Here is a 16,198-nt window from a genome sequence, read left to right as displayed (position 1 = left end):
CAGCTTGAGATGGTGTACTTCCCCGCGTCGCCGCTCACTCACGCTCAGCAGTACTCCTGGAGCATCACAATTCGCTGCCTCGGGACTTTAATATCACGTAGCTCCCACAAGCTGTTCCTTCTCCCCTCCACGTGGCTCTACTCCCTCATCGCCGTAAGTTTTGACTGGACAACCGCCCGTCCCTCCAACCACTTTACTTTGGAGATTGATGTTATGAGGAGACAGATTAGCCTGAGGTTTCCATGCCACGTATCATAGAAAACTTAAACTGTTGATATAAATAATGGCATACTGATATATATATATATATATATATATATATATATATATATATATATATATATATATATATATATATATATATATATATATATATATATATATATATATATATATATATATATATATATATATATATATATATATACTACATTCGTTAGCTTTGTATAGGATATGGTTGCAATAAATGAGGTTATAGTCTTGCAACGGGTGCGTTTTTCCAGCTGGTGATCGCGGCCGTGGTGGGAACGGAGGCTCACTTCCATTACCTCCCCTCAGAGTACATCATATTTGCCCTCATGTTCATGCAGGGGCTCAGTGAGGGCGCCTCCTTCAGAGCGGCCGTCTTTTCTTTGCACAACAAGGTAATAAAGACTTAATATGCATTTCTCAGTGATAGGCAACGATTCACAGCACTAAAAAAAGCAATAGAGCTCATGTCTGTAAGCATCTATAAGAAAGAAAGGGATTAAAAGAATAGATTATGCAATTTGTATCCAGTATAATATTTAAAGGTGACTGTAGAAAAGAGGAAATGTCTCAGAGTGGTTACTGATTTAAGAAGGATGTGCCAGTAGCAGTGAAAGGGCGAATATGCATTTCCCAAATTACTGAGCGTTGGTTTGATGTTTGGCTTACGCAAGATGAAGAGAGAAAGAAGTAGAGGCATAATCTGGCAATGTGTAAGTTTTAAGGGATGCTGAAGATTCTAATAAGGGACATTCAAGTTTAGTAAATACGATTGCACTATTTCCAAAACAAATATGGGGATCGAAAGCTCGTATAGCATGGAGGCAGTATACTACCTCCATGATCTATAACTTTTCTTTCCTCAAAACGCGAATTCTTTCTTGTTAAACATTATATCATCTTGCATTAGCTAAATCTTATAAGTATGCCATATGTAGATGCCAAGGGGACACAAGTCACAACACAGTAGGTGATAGGATGAGAAGCGGTGGAGCTCAAACGTTAAAACCAGGCTGGTCAGTAACTCAGTACACGTGACTATTCCCACAGACAAGTGAAGAAGACCGGGAGTTCTCCATGGCAATCTTCCCAGCCTTCCTATTCCTGCCAGCCATGCTCGCAGGCTTCGCCTCTATCCCCACCCATGAGTTCTTGTGTCACCACCACCTCTACCGTCAGTGATGCCGCCACAAGGATGCACGCGGGAGGCAGGCCTTTCCGAGGTACCCAGGAGACTGATGTACGTACAGTGAGAAGCAAAGTTTGTGGACGCGGTCTCACAATCCCTGGGAGTGAGGAAGAAATGCACCTTGCCTTCCTCGAGTATTGCCTGGTCACTGTATCAGTATTGTGAAGTGTTTTGCTGTGCACTCGTGGTCTAAGTCAAGCAACGCCCCCACACAGGTCACCATTGAGTTTAAGGTTTTCCTGTAGTCTTTAGTTTTCTGATCTGATAATCTCGCCAATATTTGATATATTTCCACCTGGTTAGAAAACTCAAGGTTGCAGGAAATACAGCGAATGTACAAGTAAATCCGGGAGAGCATTCACTCGTCCGTGACTGTACAGGACACCTCTGCTATCGTCCTGCCCATGGGAGGAATATATACACATATATATGCACATGTACAAATCAATACAATGCATAATAATCATGTATCTACTGAAGCAATAAAGAATACATACAGTGAAGTGACATAGTTTCTAAGCAGCCTTGCCAACAACGTGCTCTGCTTCGCTAACTAAAAGGAAACAAAGATAACACGACCTCCTCCCGTTTGATGGGATTGTGAGGCTGATGAGGCGTGGCATCAAACACGTTCCGAGTCGTGAGCGTGACAGTCAGGCAAAGGATCAGACAAGAGGTCACCTGGCGAGCCTCGGGGTGCTTACGCGAACACTTTACGACCTGCTGCTTCTGAATGAATAAACGAACTGACATTCAAAGATATTGCCTAGCTAAAAGCTTCCTGCAATCTGACCCTGAAAGAAATGACATCAGGTAGAAGGTTCGTGTAAATCGCAAAATGTAAAGGGACTTATGGGCAATACTTTATGCTTTCCCATAATAGCTTGCATTTCCCACGCATTACTATTTAGAATAAGTGAAACATTTATTCATAGTTGTTCAGTTTGAGTAAAATGTTGCAGAACTTGATCATAAGACTGCAAGAAAGCACAAATGAAATTTGGAGCGACAGGCAACAGTAATCATTTACAGGTAAAGGTGTCTACGTGAATTTCCTCCGTCAAGGAGTAGCAAGGCACACAATCCTCTCTACTCGTGGGTCGCTCGTTTTGTTTGACAAATTTTGGTAAAAAGTTATTGTAGTCGTTATTTATTTATCTGTTTCTGATTCAGAACGATATTTTGGTGAAACCCTAACCAGCGATTCTCTCTCTCTCTCTCTCTCTCTCTCTCTGTTTATTTCAAGCAAACATTTTTTTGCTGTAAAATATATATATATATATATATATATATATATATATATATATATATATATATATATATATATATATATATATATATATATATATATATATATATATATACACACACACACACACACACACACACACACACACACACGTCACGATCTATATGTTTTTTTTTTATTAAAGACACCCTTTCAGTTTCCACTTTCTGTGAAATTTTCATTTAAAGGGATAACTACGTTGATTCAAATACGAGAGAGAGAGAGAGAGAGAGAGAGAGAGAGCGCTGTCGAAGCAGCAGCAGCAGCGGCACCAGGCAACAATAAGGAAGGTGTCCTAATTGTAAGCGTCAGGGACTCACTGGAGAACAATGCACAAGGGTGTGTGAATACTGCCAAAGCCGTTTTCACTACTCTCTGAACTGCTGCAACAGGCTTGCTGACGAAAGCCAGCAGGAGTTAGTGCAGGCAGTGAGGCAGAGCAGCCAACAGACCTTGCTTGCTCTGCGTAGTGTGGCCAAGCAGCTGTAGGGGCCCGGACCCTTCCTGGTTCCTCCTCACGGGCCCCTAGCCTTCCACTCTTTCTGGCCCCTCACCCCACCTGCCCCTACCCTCCACTACTGCGGCGCACCGCACCACATCCCGCCCATACACGCCGGCCAACAGTGGGCTGACAATAGTGTCAGCTAATGTGAGAGGGTTTCACACAAACATTGGTGAATTCACACAGTGTAATAACTTGACACAGGGCAAACACTGTGTTTGTGTGTGAAGCCTTCCTGGACGACTGTGTGCCACAGACCTAAGCCCGCGTGTGAGGGTACTCCACGTGGCTGAGAAAAGACGGCTTCACGCAGGGAGGGGGCGTGGCATTCTGTTATAAAGACACGATGAATGTTCAGGTGGTGGAGCCTCCAGTGCCCGTGCCCAGGGAACTTGAGATACTGACACTGAAGGTGACTGACACAGATGGTAGAGGTGTGTTGATCGTTGGCTGTCATCGTCCCCCCTTACAGGGGACAGCAGTAATAGATTTTTTAATAGCGAACCTAGACGCTATGATGACAGCCAGCCAGTGTGACAAAGTGGTGATAGTGAGAGATTTGGACCAACTCACTGTGCGTAATGTCTTCAACACCTTACTAGTGGTGCATGACCTGCAAAACTTCTCCACCTTTCCCACACATGGGTCTGGGTTGTCCCTGGACCCAGTGGTGACGGGCCTCCCCGCCCACACTGTTCACTGCTCACCGCTGGACTTCGTGGGCACCTCAGACCATGTGGCTGTGCTCACCAAGCTACACTTCCGCAGGCCACGTGAGAAGTGCTACACCCGCACCCTCTGGAAGTGGGAGGCTGCCAAGTGAGGAGCAATGCGAGCTGTTCTGAGGGGGACGGACTGGCAGGACGTGCTGCGTGGTGACACTGACCAGCAGGCGAGGCGGCACACCGAAATTCTCCACGCCCTGCAGGCCCGCTGGGTGCCGCACTCCCAGTATAAAACTAAGACTTCTTATCAACCTTGGTTTGGCCCTGAGTGTCGCACTGTCTCTGACACCAAGTACCGCGTCTGGCGAGCCTACAAGAGGCACCCAACGGTGAGGAACATCATGAGGCGGCCCAGCGTATGAGGGACACTCAGGAGTGGGCTGCAGAACAATGGATGGAGAACTTCAGGGGGAAACTGAGAGGTGGGGACAAAGACGTGGTGGAGACTTGTGAAGGAGCAGAAGGGCGACGAGCGAGTCACCACTATACCCTCTCTCGTGCGGGAGGACGGCAGCATGGCTCACACCGCCCAGGACAAGGCAAACCTATTGGGTAAATAGTTTGCCGGAAAAATGCGCATCGCAAAACCTGGGAAAACTCCTCCCATTCTCCCACAAATAATAAAAGACAAATTAGTGACAGTCACAACAAGCGAAGCTGAGATGAGGAAAATACTTTTATGTCTGGACGAGAAAAAAGGCTGTGGGCCAGGATAAAATCAGTCCCCGCCTGCTTCGCCAATGTACCGGTGAATTGGCGCGCTCGTTCGTCTCACTTTTCAATCAGTGTTTCCAGACCAGCAAGTGGCCAAAAATCTGGAAAACTAGCTGTGTTGTGCCAGTGTACAAAAAAAGAAAAAAAGCGATTAAGCTGACGCCAAAAATGACCGCCGTGTCCCTACTGCCGGTGCTTAGTAAGGTGATGGAGACCGTCGTGGCTTCTCACATCGCTGAGCACTTCGACCGGTATCACTTGCTCTGCACCAGGCAGTTTGGCTTCAGGTAGGGCCAGTCAGCGGCTGACCTGCACCTGTTGCTGACAACTCACCTTAATGCTGCCCTGGACCAAGACATGGCCACTGCCATCGTGGCGCTGGACACTGAGGGTGCATTTGACCGGATGTGGCACGCAGCCCTGGTCAATAAACTCTGTGCTGCAGGCGTAAACAGGGCCCTTCTGTCGCTCCTCAGTGAGTACCTAAGTGACAAGCACCTGGGGGTGATTATTGGAGGCTGAGAGTCTGAGGTGGAGTCCGTCAAAGCAGGTGTCCCTCAAGGGGAGCAGCCTCGGCCCCCTGCTGTGGAACCTGTATATAAATGACCCGTTGCACCTCCTCTCCAACGCCAGGGCCTACGCGGATGATCTCACGCTGACCCACAGGTTCGACTCAGAGGAGGAAGCTGCTGCTGTGCCCCAGCTCAGCAACACGCTGAGCTGCATCACAGCCTGGGGAAGCGCGTGACAGGTGAGATTCGCGTCGCACAAAACCAAGGTGCCTGTCTTCTCCAGGTCGAGGCCACCCCTGTACCTCGACTTCACCGGGGAGATGCTGACGCCGCAGGACGAGGTGGAGTTGCTGGGGGTCACCTAGGATCGTGGGCTGAGCTTCAGGACCCACATCGAGCAACTTGCCAGAGAGGCCTCGGGGAAGCTGGCCTCTCTGAGGAGGATATCGTGGCTCCTGGACGGCAAGGGTCTAGAAAAACCACAAGTTAGATCCTCGATGGAATAGGCCTGTCTGGCGTGGGGTGGCGAAGCCGCCCCGCAGCTCGCCCTCCTGGACATGGTGCAGGAGAGGGCGGCGCGGCTCATCAGAGACAACCACGCCGGCCACGAGTCACGTCTCCACACCCTTCAACACCGGCGGGACGTGGCAGAAATCGCCGTCATGTACGAGGTGAATATGTCGCGTGAGCCACCTACAGACGCTGCGGCAGCCATCCCGCCGGGCTAAAGTGAACACTCGAGCCGTCATCCACGCCCCCAAGGAACTCCAGTCCCACTGGAGAACGTGGCACCACCAGAGACAGTGCATAAACAGGTGCGTTGGCTGGTGGAACACTATATTTGCCACACAGGTGGACCTGCAAGTGCCTACCTTGCAGGGGTTCAAAATACAGATAAGTGACTGGTTATTGTGTTGGCGAGGGTGGAAGTACATAAGACGAGTTTGGCTTTTAGATAGGAAACACTAATTTTATTTCCTTTAGTGATTTAAAGTTATTCTTAACTATATGATGTAGTATGTAACTTGCTCTAGTACTTATTTCTTGTAATCCAGTACAGAGAGAGAGAGAGAGAGAGAGAGAGAGAGAGAGAGAGAGAGAGAGAGAGAGAGAGAGAGAGAGAGAGAGAGAGAGAGAGAGAGAGAGAGAGAGAGAGAGAGAGAGAGAGAGAGAGAGAGAGAGAGAGACCTGGGCAGCTTTCCCTTCCTTGAAATCTACATTACAATCGCGAACAACGGGAAGTACAACACAAAACAAACAGGAGAAAAAAAAAAAACACGTAAAAGAGAAGGAAACAAGACGCAAGTTAAACGAAATAAAAGTAAACAAGAGAAAATAATAAATATTCACATAAACAGAAAAAAGAAAATACTGAACTGCCCTCTACAAGAGAATACATAATGTAAATGAATAAAACCACAAGTAACACAATGAACAGGAAAAAAAAATAGATAAATAAATGAAGATTGACTGATTGACCGACTGATATTTCTTGCGCCACAACAAGGAGACCACAAGGCGCTGTGCATGAAGAGGAGAGAGAGAGAAAAAAAAACGGTAATAAAGTAGCGAGGTATGTTGAGGTGTTGAAATGCAAATGAGAGGCGTGTTGGAATGGAAAAACCTGGTGTGCACCATGAGACCGACAAACACCTTTGATATATTGGCTGTTGGAAGGCAAGTATAGCATGGCTGGGCTGGAAGCGAAATGAAGGGAAGGGAAGGGAAGGGAAGGGAAGGGAAGGGAAGGGAAGGGAAAGGAAGGGATGGAAAGGGAAAAGACAGGAAGAGAAAGAGATGAAACAGATCGAGGCCAAGAAAGATTCAAGGAGTGATAAATAACCAAATTTAACCTAATCTAATTTAATATAATCTGATTTAATTTAACCTATAATGAACCTAACCTAATTTGGCGTAAAGAATAATGGGTAAAACTTCTTGTGCATGATATATATATATTATATATATATATATATATATATATATTATATATATATATATATATATATATATATATATATATATATATATATATATATATATATATATATATATATATATATATATACGAGTATATATATATATATATATATATATATATATATATATATATATATATATATATATATATATATATATATATATATATATATATATATATATAAGTATTACTAATATTTTCAACCTAAATTAAGTTCTCATACTGCAATTGCACAAATAAGCACTTGAAAAAAAAATAGGAATAGATAACTAAAGAACGAAAGAATATTAAGAATGCGCGGAAAAATCACAAAATAAATTTGATAATAACAATCGTGTTTACATTTCCAACGATATGCTGACTCACGTGACGAGGCAAAGGTAACAATTGGGTCCTCAGATGCAGGCGTGGCGGTGTGTGGGAGAGGCGGTGAGCAGGACGAGGCAGGGCAGATGGGCAAGGCAAGCAGCCGGTAGGAGATTGGTGGTGGCTATTGAGGTAGTTCGGAGAAGACAGTATGATAATCTTAGCTATGTATGTGCGTCTGTGTGTGTAGGAGTATGCAGCGTCAGTCTATTGTCTATTTGTTCTATAAGGAGGCGAGCAAGGCAGGCCATGCAGGGAGCGACTCTAAAACCTTGTTGGTGCGACACTAGGAATGCAAAAGTCTTGGTGACAAACTATCCTCTCGTGGAAGTTCTCCGGACCAACACCATCGTTAACTTTCACATCCCTGGACGCAGAAACAAGTCCATTCCGCGCGTGGAGAGTTGACACTGTTGATGGGAGTATTGTCATGCCATTCCCCTGCCCCTCCACTAGTATAGAAGGAGCAGGGCTGCCCTCAGGTCGGCTATACGACCATTATCTTGTGTAAACAAGGACAGCGTGCGTCTCTATTGAACAGATTGTATCTTGAGTTTCTCCTGGTACCATCCCTTGCGCTCCATCTGCCAGTTTCCCAGTCCTGCAAAATTTTTCCAGTGCTGTGCGTGTCTGTAGCTATCGAAGCCAAATTACTAAATGACGCGGGGGATGATTCTTGTATAGGGTAGATTACGTTTCAAGGAAGGGAGAGGAAAGGGAAAGATACATCTAAACTTAGGTGCCGAGAAGGGATCGTTGAGAGAGAGAGAGAGAGAGAGAGAGAGAGAGAGAGAGAGAGAGAGAGAGAGAGAGAGAGAGAGAGAGAGAGAGAGAGAGAGAGAGAGAGAGAGAGAGAGAGAGAGCACAAATCTAAAGGAGGAAGGCTGGATATTTTCTTTCCACCACCAGCACGTGTTGTCCAGGCAGGCTTACTAATGGGCTGGTGTCCTCTCCGTCATGTGCCTCAGGTATCCCGCGCATCCAGGAGAGTACAGGAGGGAGAAAGAACAAATATAACATTCACTGAGCCCTACACGTGTCTCCATCTTGCTTTTCAATGCCCATCCACGGACTGCTGTCACGTGCATTTCTCACATTTACATAGGTACATACATGCTCGTCCCTGTCACGCAGATCACCACGCTTGTCACCGTAACTTAAATCAAGTGACGTCACACACTACGTCTCCATGTCTTGAAACGTAAGTGAAGTGTTTTGCGGTGTAGCTTCGGACAGGACACACATTAGAGGCTAAACTCACAGCCGTGGAAAGTGAAGTGATAGTGTTGCAAATTTCATGTCAAGCTGAAGTGACACCTATGCAAACTGAAGAATATGGTCTTGCAAATTTTAGGTCAATCTGGAGTCACGTGCATGCAAACTGAAGGGATAGGCATGCACATTTTTACCGTGAAACAGAAGGCACATCCATGCGCACTTAAATAAAACTGAAGGTATGCACATAAAGACTGAATTCAAATTGAAGTCACACTTAAAATACAGTCACTCAGACACTTAAAGTTATACTGAATACAGAAATGTAATACGAAACTGAAGTCACAAACTCTTTCATGATTCTTTCAAAGACTGACATATTCTGAAAACGCAAGGAAAAGGAAATTCAACTCTTGCACAAACCTAAAGTACACCGAGACCAAGAGTGGACTGAGATATTCTCTCTCTCTCTCTCTCTCTCTCTCTCTCTCCTCTCTCTCTCTCTCTCTCTCTCTCTTTCTCTCTCTCTCTCTCTCTCTCTCTCTCTCTCTCTCTCTGTTTCTGTCTCTCTCTCTGTTTCTGTCTCTCTCTCTGTTTCTCTCTCTCTCTCTCTCTCTCTCTCTCTCTCTCTCTCTCTCTCTCTCTCTCTCTCTCTCTCTCTCTCTCTCTCTCTCTCTCTCTCTCTCTCTAACACTGTCAGCTTCCATTGTCCTTTCAATCTGATATATTCCGGCAACGTAAGGAAAGAAGAATTCAACTCTTTAGCTACACCATCGCTTCTTTTTGAGAGAAACACGGGATAAAAACTCTTCCTTTTCTTTTCATAATCTCTTCAAAGTGATACGTTCGGGCAGCGTACTGAAAGAATTACACTCTATCACAACACAATTATCCCTTAAAAGTTTCCTGTACAAGTAAGCTGGGAATGAAACTGGACTGAAGAAGAAAAAAATCCTCTCTCGGACACTCCTAACTTTCATAATCTTTTAATATATTCTGGCAGCGTAAGGGGAGAATTACACTCTATCGCTACACAATCACCTTCTAAAAGTTCTTTCCTGCACAAATATAAGTTGAGAACGTGACTGGACTGAAGAATTCCTCCCCTTTTCTCTCTCTCTCTCTCTAACACTCTTGCATTGTCCTTTAAGTTACTAAGCAACAAAAAATCAATGCAGCGTTCTGTTGAAAAAAAAAAAGAAAAAGATATAAAGGAAGGTCTTCTTATGAATCCTTTTATGCTCTGGTCTTTTGTTCATGGTCGGCGATGCTACACAGGAAAAAATAAAAAAAAGTAGATATAACAGGGAAGATTGAGAAAATAAAGTTGTGAGCGAAAGCAAGTAAATAAAAAAGGGGGAGGGTAAGAAATGTAGGAAAAACCAACGTGATGAAATTTAATAGCAAAATGAAGGGAAAGGAGAGGAAATGGAAGTAATGGAAGAAACAATAGGGGAGAGAGAGAGAGAGAGAGAGAGAGAGAGAGAGAGAGAGAGAGAGAGAGAGAGAGAGAGAGAGAGAGAGAGAGAGAGAGAGAGAGAGAGAAAGAAACTGCAACCATTAACATTCATTCCTTGCAAAAAAAAAAAGATAAACAAACAGATAAATGATTACGTAAATAAGTAAAACAGAAAAAAAATAAAATACAAACAAAGACAAAAGTAAACACAGGATAAATGATTGGACAATTTTCCCGCCAAAACAAGATTCCAAATGGCTTTGTTCTTTATTCTCTTTATTCTCTCTATTGATATTTACTTTTATGTTCCTTTTTTTTTTTATCAATTTTTCATTCTACTTTCCTTTGAATATGAAGGGAGTTTGGTAGTGCTTACAGTGGCTGTTTAATATTCCAGTTCTCTCTCTCTCTCTCTCTCTCTCTCTCTCTCTCTCTCTCTCTCTCTCTCTCTCTCTCTCTCTCTCTCTCTCTCTCTCTCTCTCTCTCTCTCTCTCTCTCTCGGTTATCATCATCATCATCTTCTTCTTCTTCTTCTTCTTCTTCATGTGAAAAGAGTTGAATGCTGTTTATCTGTTATTTTTTCTAGACCTCACTTACGCATAAAAAAAGGAATAGCTACTTGTTGCAGAAATATAATAGTTTCGATGGTCTTATTCCTTTTATTCTTGCTGCTCTTACTCCTCTTACTCCCTGAACATGTTTAAATATTTTAACTCCTTCTTACTCAGGTTTATCGCAGTACTATTGTTTCTTCACAACGATGAATAAGAGTAAGAAGACAGCAATTTCCCGTTTCCTGTATCCGAACTTTAATAAGCCATGTCCTTAAGTCTGTCCTGTTGCCTCTCTAGCTTCCAAGGACAGGAATATAAAAGCCATGTAGTAAGTGTTTAAATAATTCTCCTCCGGCAGAATGACATCTTGAAGCCTCCTTGATCCTAATTTTCAGCCTCCAAAGACAAGACTTATCCTTTGACTTTGGATCCTCTGACTTTGGATGGTCTTTTTCAATCTCTCTCTTTATGGACTGGCATTCTCAGTGGGCCATTTTTTCACACTTTCTTGTCCTTGGCTGCTGTCCCACTTATATTAAAAGAAGTTAAAGACTTTAAAGTTCAGGCATGCAAGTGTTTACATCATTTCCTTCTGGTAAAAAGACTAATAAGGCTACAATAAGTCTCTAGCGAAAGTACGAGATGAAGCTGTAACCCGCCCACGAGGATCACTCCGTCCCACACACGCCCGCCCAGTTAATTATGTGACTGCCGGGGAACCAAGAGGCTCTCGAGACAGCATGCGAAGACAGTTCCTCTCATCCAATAAAGTGCTCCACTCGTGCCCTAAAGGTTAAGAGTTCAAGGGTGTACAGTAGTACGTGTTTCCATTGGGGGATTATTTTGTTAGACAGTGGTGTGTCTTTATTCGTATACTCTTTAGTGGTGACGAGAGGCGTAGGTGAAATGTATGCATGGCTAGATGGGGCAGCCATGACAAATTGGGTTTGCAGAGTTGGGTGTGTCATCCAAAACGAAGGACATTGGATTCCTTGAGAGACAAGACAAAACGTTAACATAGTCAGAAGTGTTGGTTAAACATTCCTACGCAGTTTTCTTACACGATAAAATAAGGAACTAAGTTGTATTCAGAGCAGACTCATCCCAGATACAAGAACGTAGAAAACAATTTAATCTCTGTAAATATCTCTGTACATGTTATATATAAAGAAGAAAGCCACGACGACTGTTCTTCCCTCTCACCCACACAAGTACTCGTCCCACGTACAGTTCGTAAAACGTACCTTGATGATATAAACTCCAAGATCTAGAGAAGCATGTCTCCATTGTGGATGATAAATAAGTAGCATCTTGATGTGAATTCCAAGATATACAGAGGCAAGTGTTTCTAATGAGAGGATTATTCTTAAAAGATGTACCTTGATATGAATTCCAAGGTCTAGAAAGACTCGTATTTCCAGTGGGGAGATTGCTCATAGAAAGTAGCTTGATGACGGCACGCATCTGCTCGCTTGGGACGTGAGTGGCCGACGTGAACAGACGTTGCTTGCTTCTATACATCTTCGCATGAGTACTGAAACACGTCGGGCTCTCAGAAGAACTATTTTCAAAGGCCACATGTAGGATAAGTCGAGTTCAAATACGTGTTTTTCCACATTAATAGTGTTGAATATTTGTTAGACTTACTGCACTTATGCCAACACCTTTGAAAACCTCAGTAGCTTCCACTATACCTTGTTAAAAGTATTCGGGACGTTTGAGAGAGAGCAGAATTCGATTCTGGCTCACTGTAATTTCCAGGTGAGGAGACGTAGCGCTATTTTGTAAACCCTCACTGATGCCATAATGTTCTTGCTGTTGTTGATCCATAACTGGATATCCTCATCAATTCTTCTCCTCCCTTGTTAGTGTTGGAGACAAGTGTAGGTGGCGGGGACGTGTTGAGGAGAATCTACCACCTTGACCCATATTCTTAAACAATTCAAAGCCTTGTTTAGAATAATTTGAACAAGCTTTGCTGCAAATTGTCTTTTTTTTTTAAAGATGTTTTCACGACTGTATTGATAATTTAACAAGGATTCTACACCATTAACGAGAAAAAGGACAAAACACACATAAGAGCTGGTCTAATAATCTCTGTGATCTTTGAAAACAATCCTGAGAGAGAGAGAGAGAGAGAGAGAGAGAGAGAGAGAGAGAGAGAGAGAGAGAGAGAGAGAGAGAGAGAGAGAGAGAGAGAGAGAGAGAGAGAGAGAGAGAGAGAGAGGCAAAAATCCGTTTGGCAATACGAACTATTAATAAATGTTACAGCATCTTGGGAGTTATTGGTGACTTGCACGACGAAGCATGAGTAATCGTATAGTAGAGAGTAATAAGGCAGAGCAGGGGACGCTGCAGGGGAAGAAGAGTGTACGGGCTCCGGGCGAAGGAAGAGGAGGGCTGTGAATAATGAAGCAGAATGGAAAAAAAAGTTTTTGAGAAGGACATGAGAGGAAGGAGGAGGGAAAAGTAACACCTCACTCAACTTAATGACGGACGTGATGGCTTCCTATCGCCGGTGAAATGAAGCAAGTTAGCCTGTGGAGACGCAAGGAGGCCGCCTGCTGCTGCCATTGTGCTGCAGGAAAACTTGGAGGGAGTGGCTGTCTGTGTGTGTGTGTGTCTTTTCAGAGGAGGAAAGCCGGGGTGATAGAGACGCCTCGGCACTCCATCGTTACGTTAGGTGCCTCGTGAGTGTTTTGGGTTATTTTTTGTGGGGGTTAGTTTGTGTCCTCTGCGGCGACGTGGCTAGCGGTGGTTATGAAGGTGGTGGTGGTGGTGGTGGTGGTGGTGGTGGTAGTTTTAGAGTTTCTTTTAGAGTAGTAGTTGTAAAAGGTGATTATATATAGTTACTGTCATCTGTTATTGTCATTGCCTTCGTAAAATTATAGAAAGAAATTAATATGAAAGCAATAACTACAGCATCCTCTACGATAAGAGAACAGAATACTGCCACCACCACCATCACCATAACAACAAGGATAACAACAACGACAAGAAGAAGAAGAACAAGAACAAGAAGAACAAGAAGAAAGCAACAACAACAACAGCAACAACAACATCCACCAGCACAGCACGTCTTACGAGAACTCGAGAGAAGCCACTAAATAGTTCTAACACGTATAAAAACTATAGACACGTACTCCAAGTTATTAGTCACGGTAATAACCCTTCCATTAATTTCAAGGTGTTTGGTTCATGACCTCTAAAACTAACGGGACTGATGCTCCAAACCCGCTAGATTATATCACATCATATACTAAATCATATGTGCATTCTCCTCTTGTCGGACGGACGAAGCACCAGTGACAGAATATGATAAATTTTCCTAGGTTTGCCTGTCGTCTGCACCGCTATGGACAATTTGTATTAATATGGTGAGTTAATCCACCGCGAAAATGTTTAATTATGACAGGTACATCATTTGTTTATCATTTTTCCATTCCGTCAAGACCCGAATAAAATGCAAATGTTCATTGATCACCGTGAGGAAGGAAGGGATGTTTAATTCGTCATGTTTTTGTGGATTTTTGCGCTGACGTATGAAATTCATTATGGCGCGTTTTTGCATAATTACCGTATATTCAGATTCATGCATGACAAACGCAAAGTAATAAGTAATAACTGGTACGTATGACGATGATAATAATAATGATAATAATAATAATAATAATAATAATAATAATAATAATAATAATAATAATAATAATAATAATAATAATAGCAGTAATAGTAGTAATAGTAGTTGTAATAATAATAGTAGTAGTAGTAGTAGTAGTAGTAGTAGTAGTAGTAGTAGTAGTAGTAGTAGTAGTAATAATAATAAATAATGATAGTAGTAGTAGTAGTAGTAGTAGTAGTAAAAATAGTAATAACAACAACAATAACAACAACAACAACAACAACAACAACAACAACAACAATAACAATAATAATAATAATAATAATAATAATAATAATAATAATAATAATAACGATAACAATAATAATACTACTAGTACATCTACTAATGAGAATGATTATGATGAAGAACAATATAATGAATTCACTTCCATGAAATCAGAGAGAGAGAGAGAGAGAGAGAGAGAGAGAGAGAGAGAGAGAGAGAGAGAGAGAGAGAGAGAGAGAGAGAGAGAGAGAGACAGAGGGCGGACAAATAAATTACTTTTCCGTCCATAAAAGTATCACATCCTATTAATGAAACACGACCCTTGCCGTGAGTGGATCCTGGTGGCGAGGTGTTCGTCTTAGCAATGCAACTGACGTAGGATAATGAAGCTTTCAATGCCCTTCCTGCCAATGTCTTGGATGTACTCATTAAGCTGGATGGAGGAATGAGGAAGGGATAAGGGAGGGAGGGAGGGAGGAGGACACGCCACCTATGCACCACTTCTAATCAAGGTGAGATGAAAGTACACACACATGCATCTCATCGATTCCTTTCCTTTGACTGCCTCCAGCCTCTCAGAGTCCATATCGGGGATCAGCTGGCTTTGTGGGGCACTACATGGATCGCGGCCGAAGGGTCACAGTTCGATCCTTGCTCACGGTGAAGGAGGAAAGTAGCGTTCACTTTTAATTAGACCTCGCTGACACCATATCGACATCGTAAAACATAAAATAAAATGAAATAAAAGTAAATAGTACCCAAGTATATATTTTCTTCCTTATGTCAAATCACGATGGAAACTCATCATATATGAGCAGAAAAGTTAAGGCAAATTTTAGATTACTCACACTCAGGACGTACAAAAGGCAACCTTACAAACAGGTGGGCACATGATGAAGAATAACAATTTAACTCGCCCCCCCAAAAAAAAACTCTAAAATCAAAAAGAAAAATGGCCCACTCAGTTTGCTTATGCTAGTGACGGTATGACTTTGTTGTTTCGGCGCCACATCTTCATTTATTTCAATTTCAACGCTGGCACGAGATTCGCTGCTGTTTTCATTATTAGTAATACTTTTTTTTTTTAATGTTCTGCCTCCTTGTCGTCTCTGGTCAATATGACGTTTCTTGTTCCTTCCTGTCATTTATGTTCTGTCCACCTAAGTAATAAAGGTGTTGTTTTGTATCTTAGTTTCTTCACTCAGAAAATCTGGACCATTATGGGAGTGAATGGACATATTTATGGTTATGATTAGTCATGATCTTATTTCTTAAAAAAAAAACAAATGATAGAGTAGCACTCCAGCCACAAAATGGTAAGCGCCTGCCAGTGTCCATCCAAGCAGTGGCAGGATGCAGATTAGGTGGTGAAAAGAGTGTCCTGCGTGCCACTCCAGTTCACCACGTCCTTCCCGCCGCGAGGGGAATAACAACCAGCGGCTCCTCAGAGAACAACGCTTTACTAAGCACAGGCACAGACTGCTCTGGGAACATTTCGGTTTATCGAGTTAATGAAGTGTAGTAAATTGAATTTACTTTCTTATCGCCCACAATA

The 16,198-nt window shown here is 42.9% G+C and overlaps 1 protein-coding gene across 4 annotated transcripts in view; it reads left to right on the top strand.

Moving 5' to 3' along the window:
• Positions 1-1,941, top strand: part of LOC135104443 (battenin-like) — a 37,604-nt gene extending 35,663 nt beyond the window's left edge. For 3 of the 4 annotated variants that reach the window (XM_064011881.1, XM_064011880.1, XM_064011883.1), the window contains 3 exons: positions 4-153; positions 504-644; positions 1,300-1,941. In XM_064011881.1, coding sequence (XP_063867951.1) covers positions 4-153; positions 504-644; positions 1,300-1,431 — 423 coding nt within the window. In that variant the 3' untranslated portion in view covers positions 1,432-1,941. The remainder of the gene's footprint in view (positions 1-3; positions 154-503; positions 645-1,299) is intronic. The other variant, XM_064011882.1, reaches the window with a different exon arrangement.
• Positions 1,942-16,198: the final 14,257 nt, after the last annotated feature.

Source organism: Scylla paramamosain, chromosome 10, assembly GCF_035594125.1.
Source record: "Scylla paramamosain isolate STU-SP2022 chromosome 10, ASM3559412v1, whole genome shotgun sequence".
Classification (NCBI taxonomy): Eukaryota; Metazoa; Arthropoda; class Malacostraca; order Decapoda; family Portunidae; genus Scylla; species Scylla paramamosain.
This window is presented reverse-complemented; position numbering and strand designations above follow the sequence as displayed.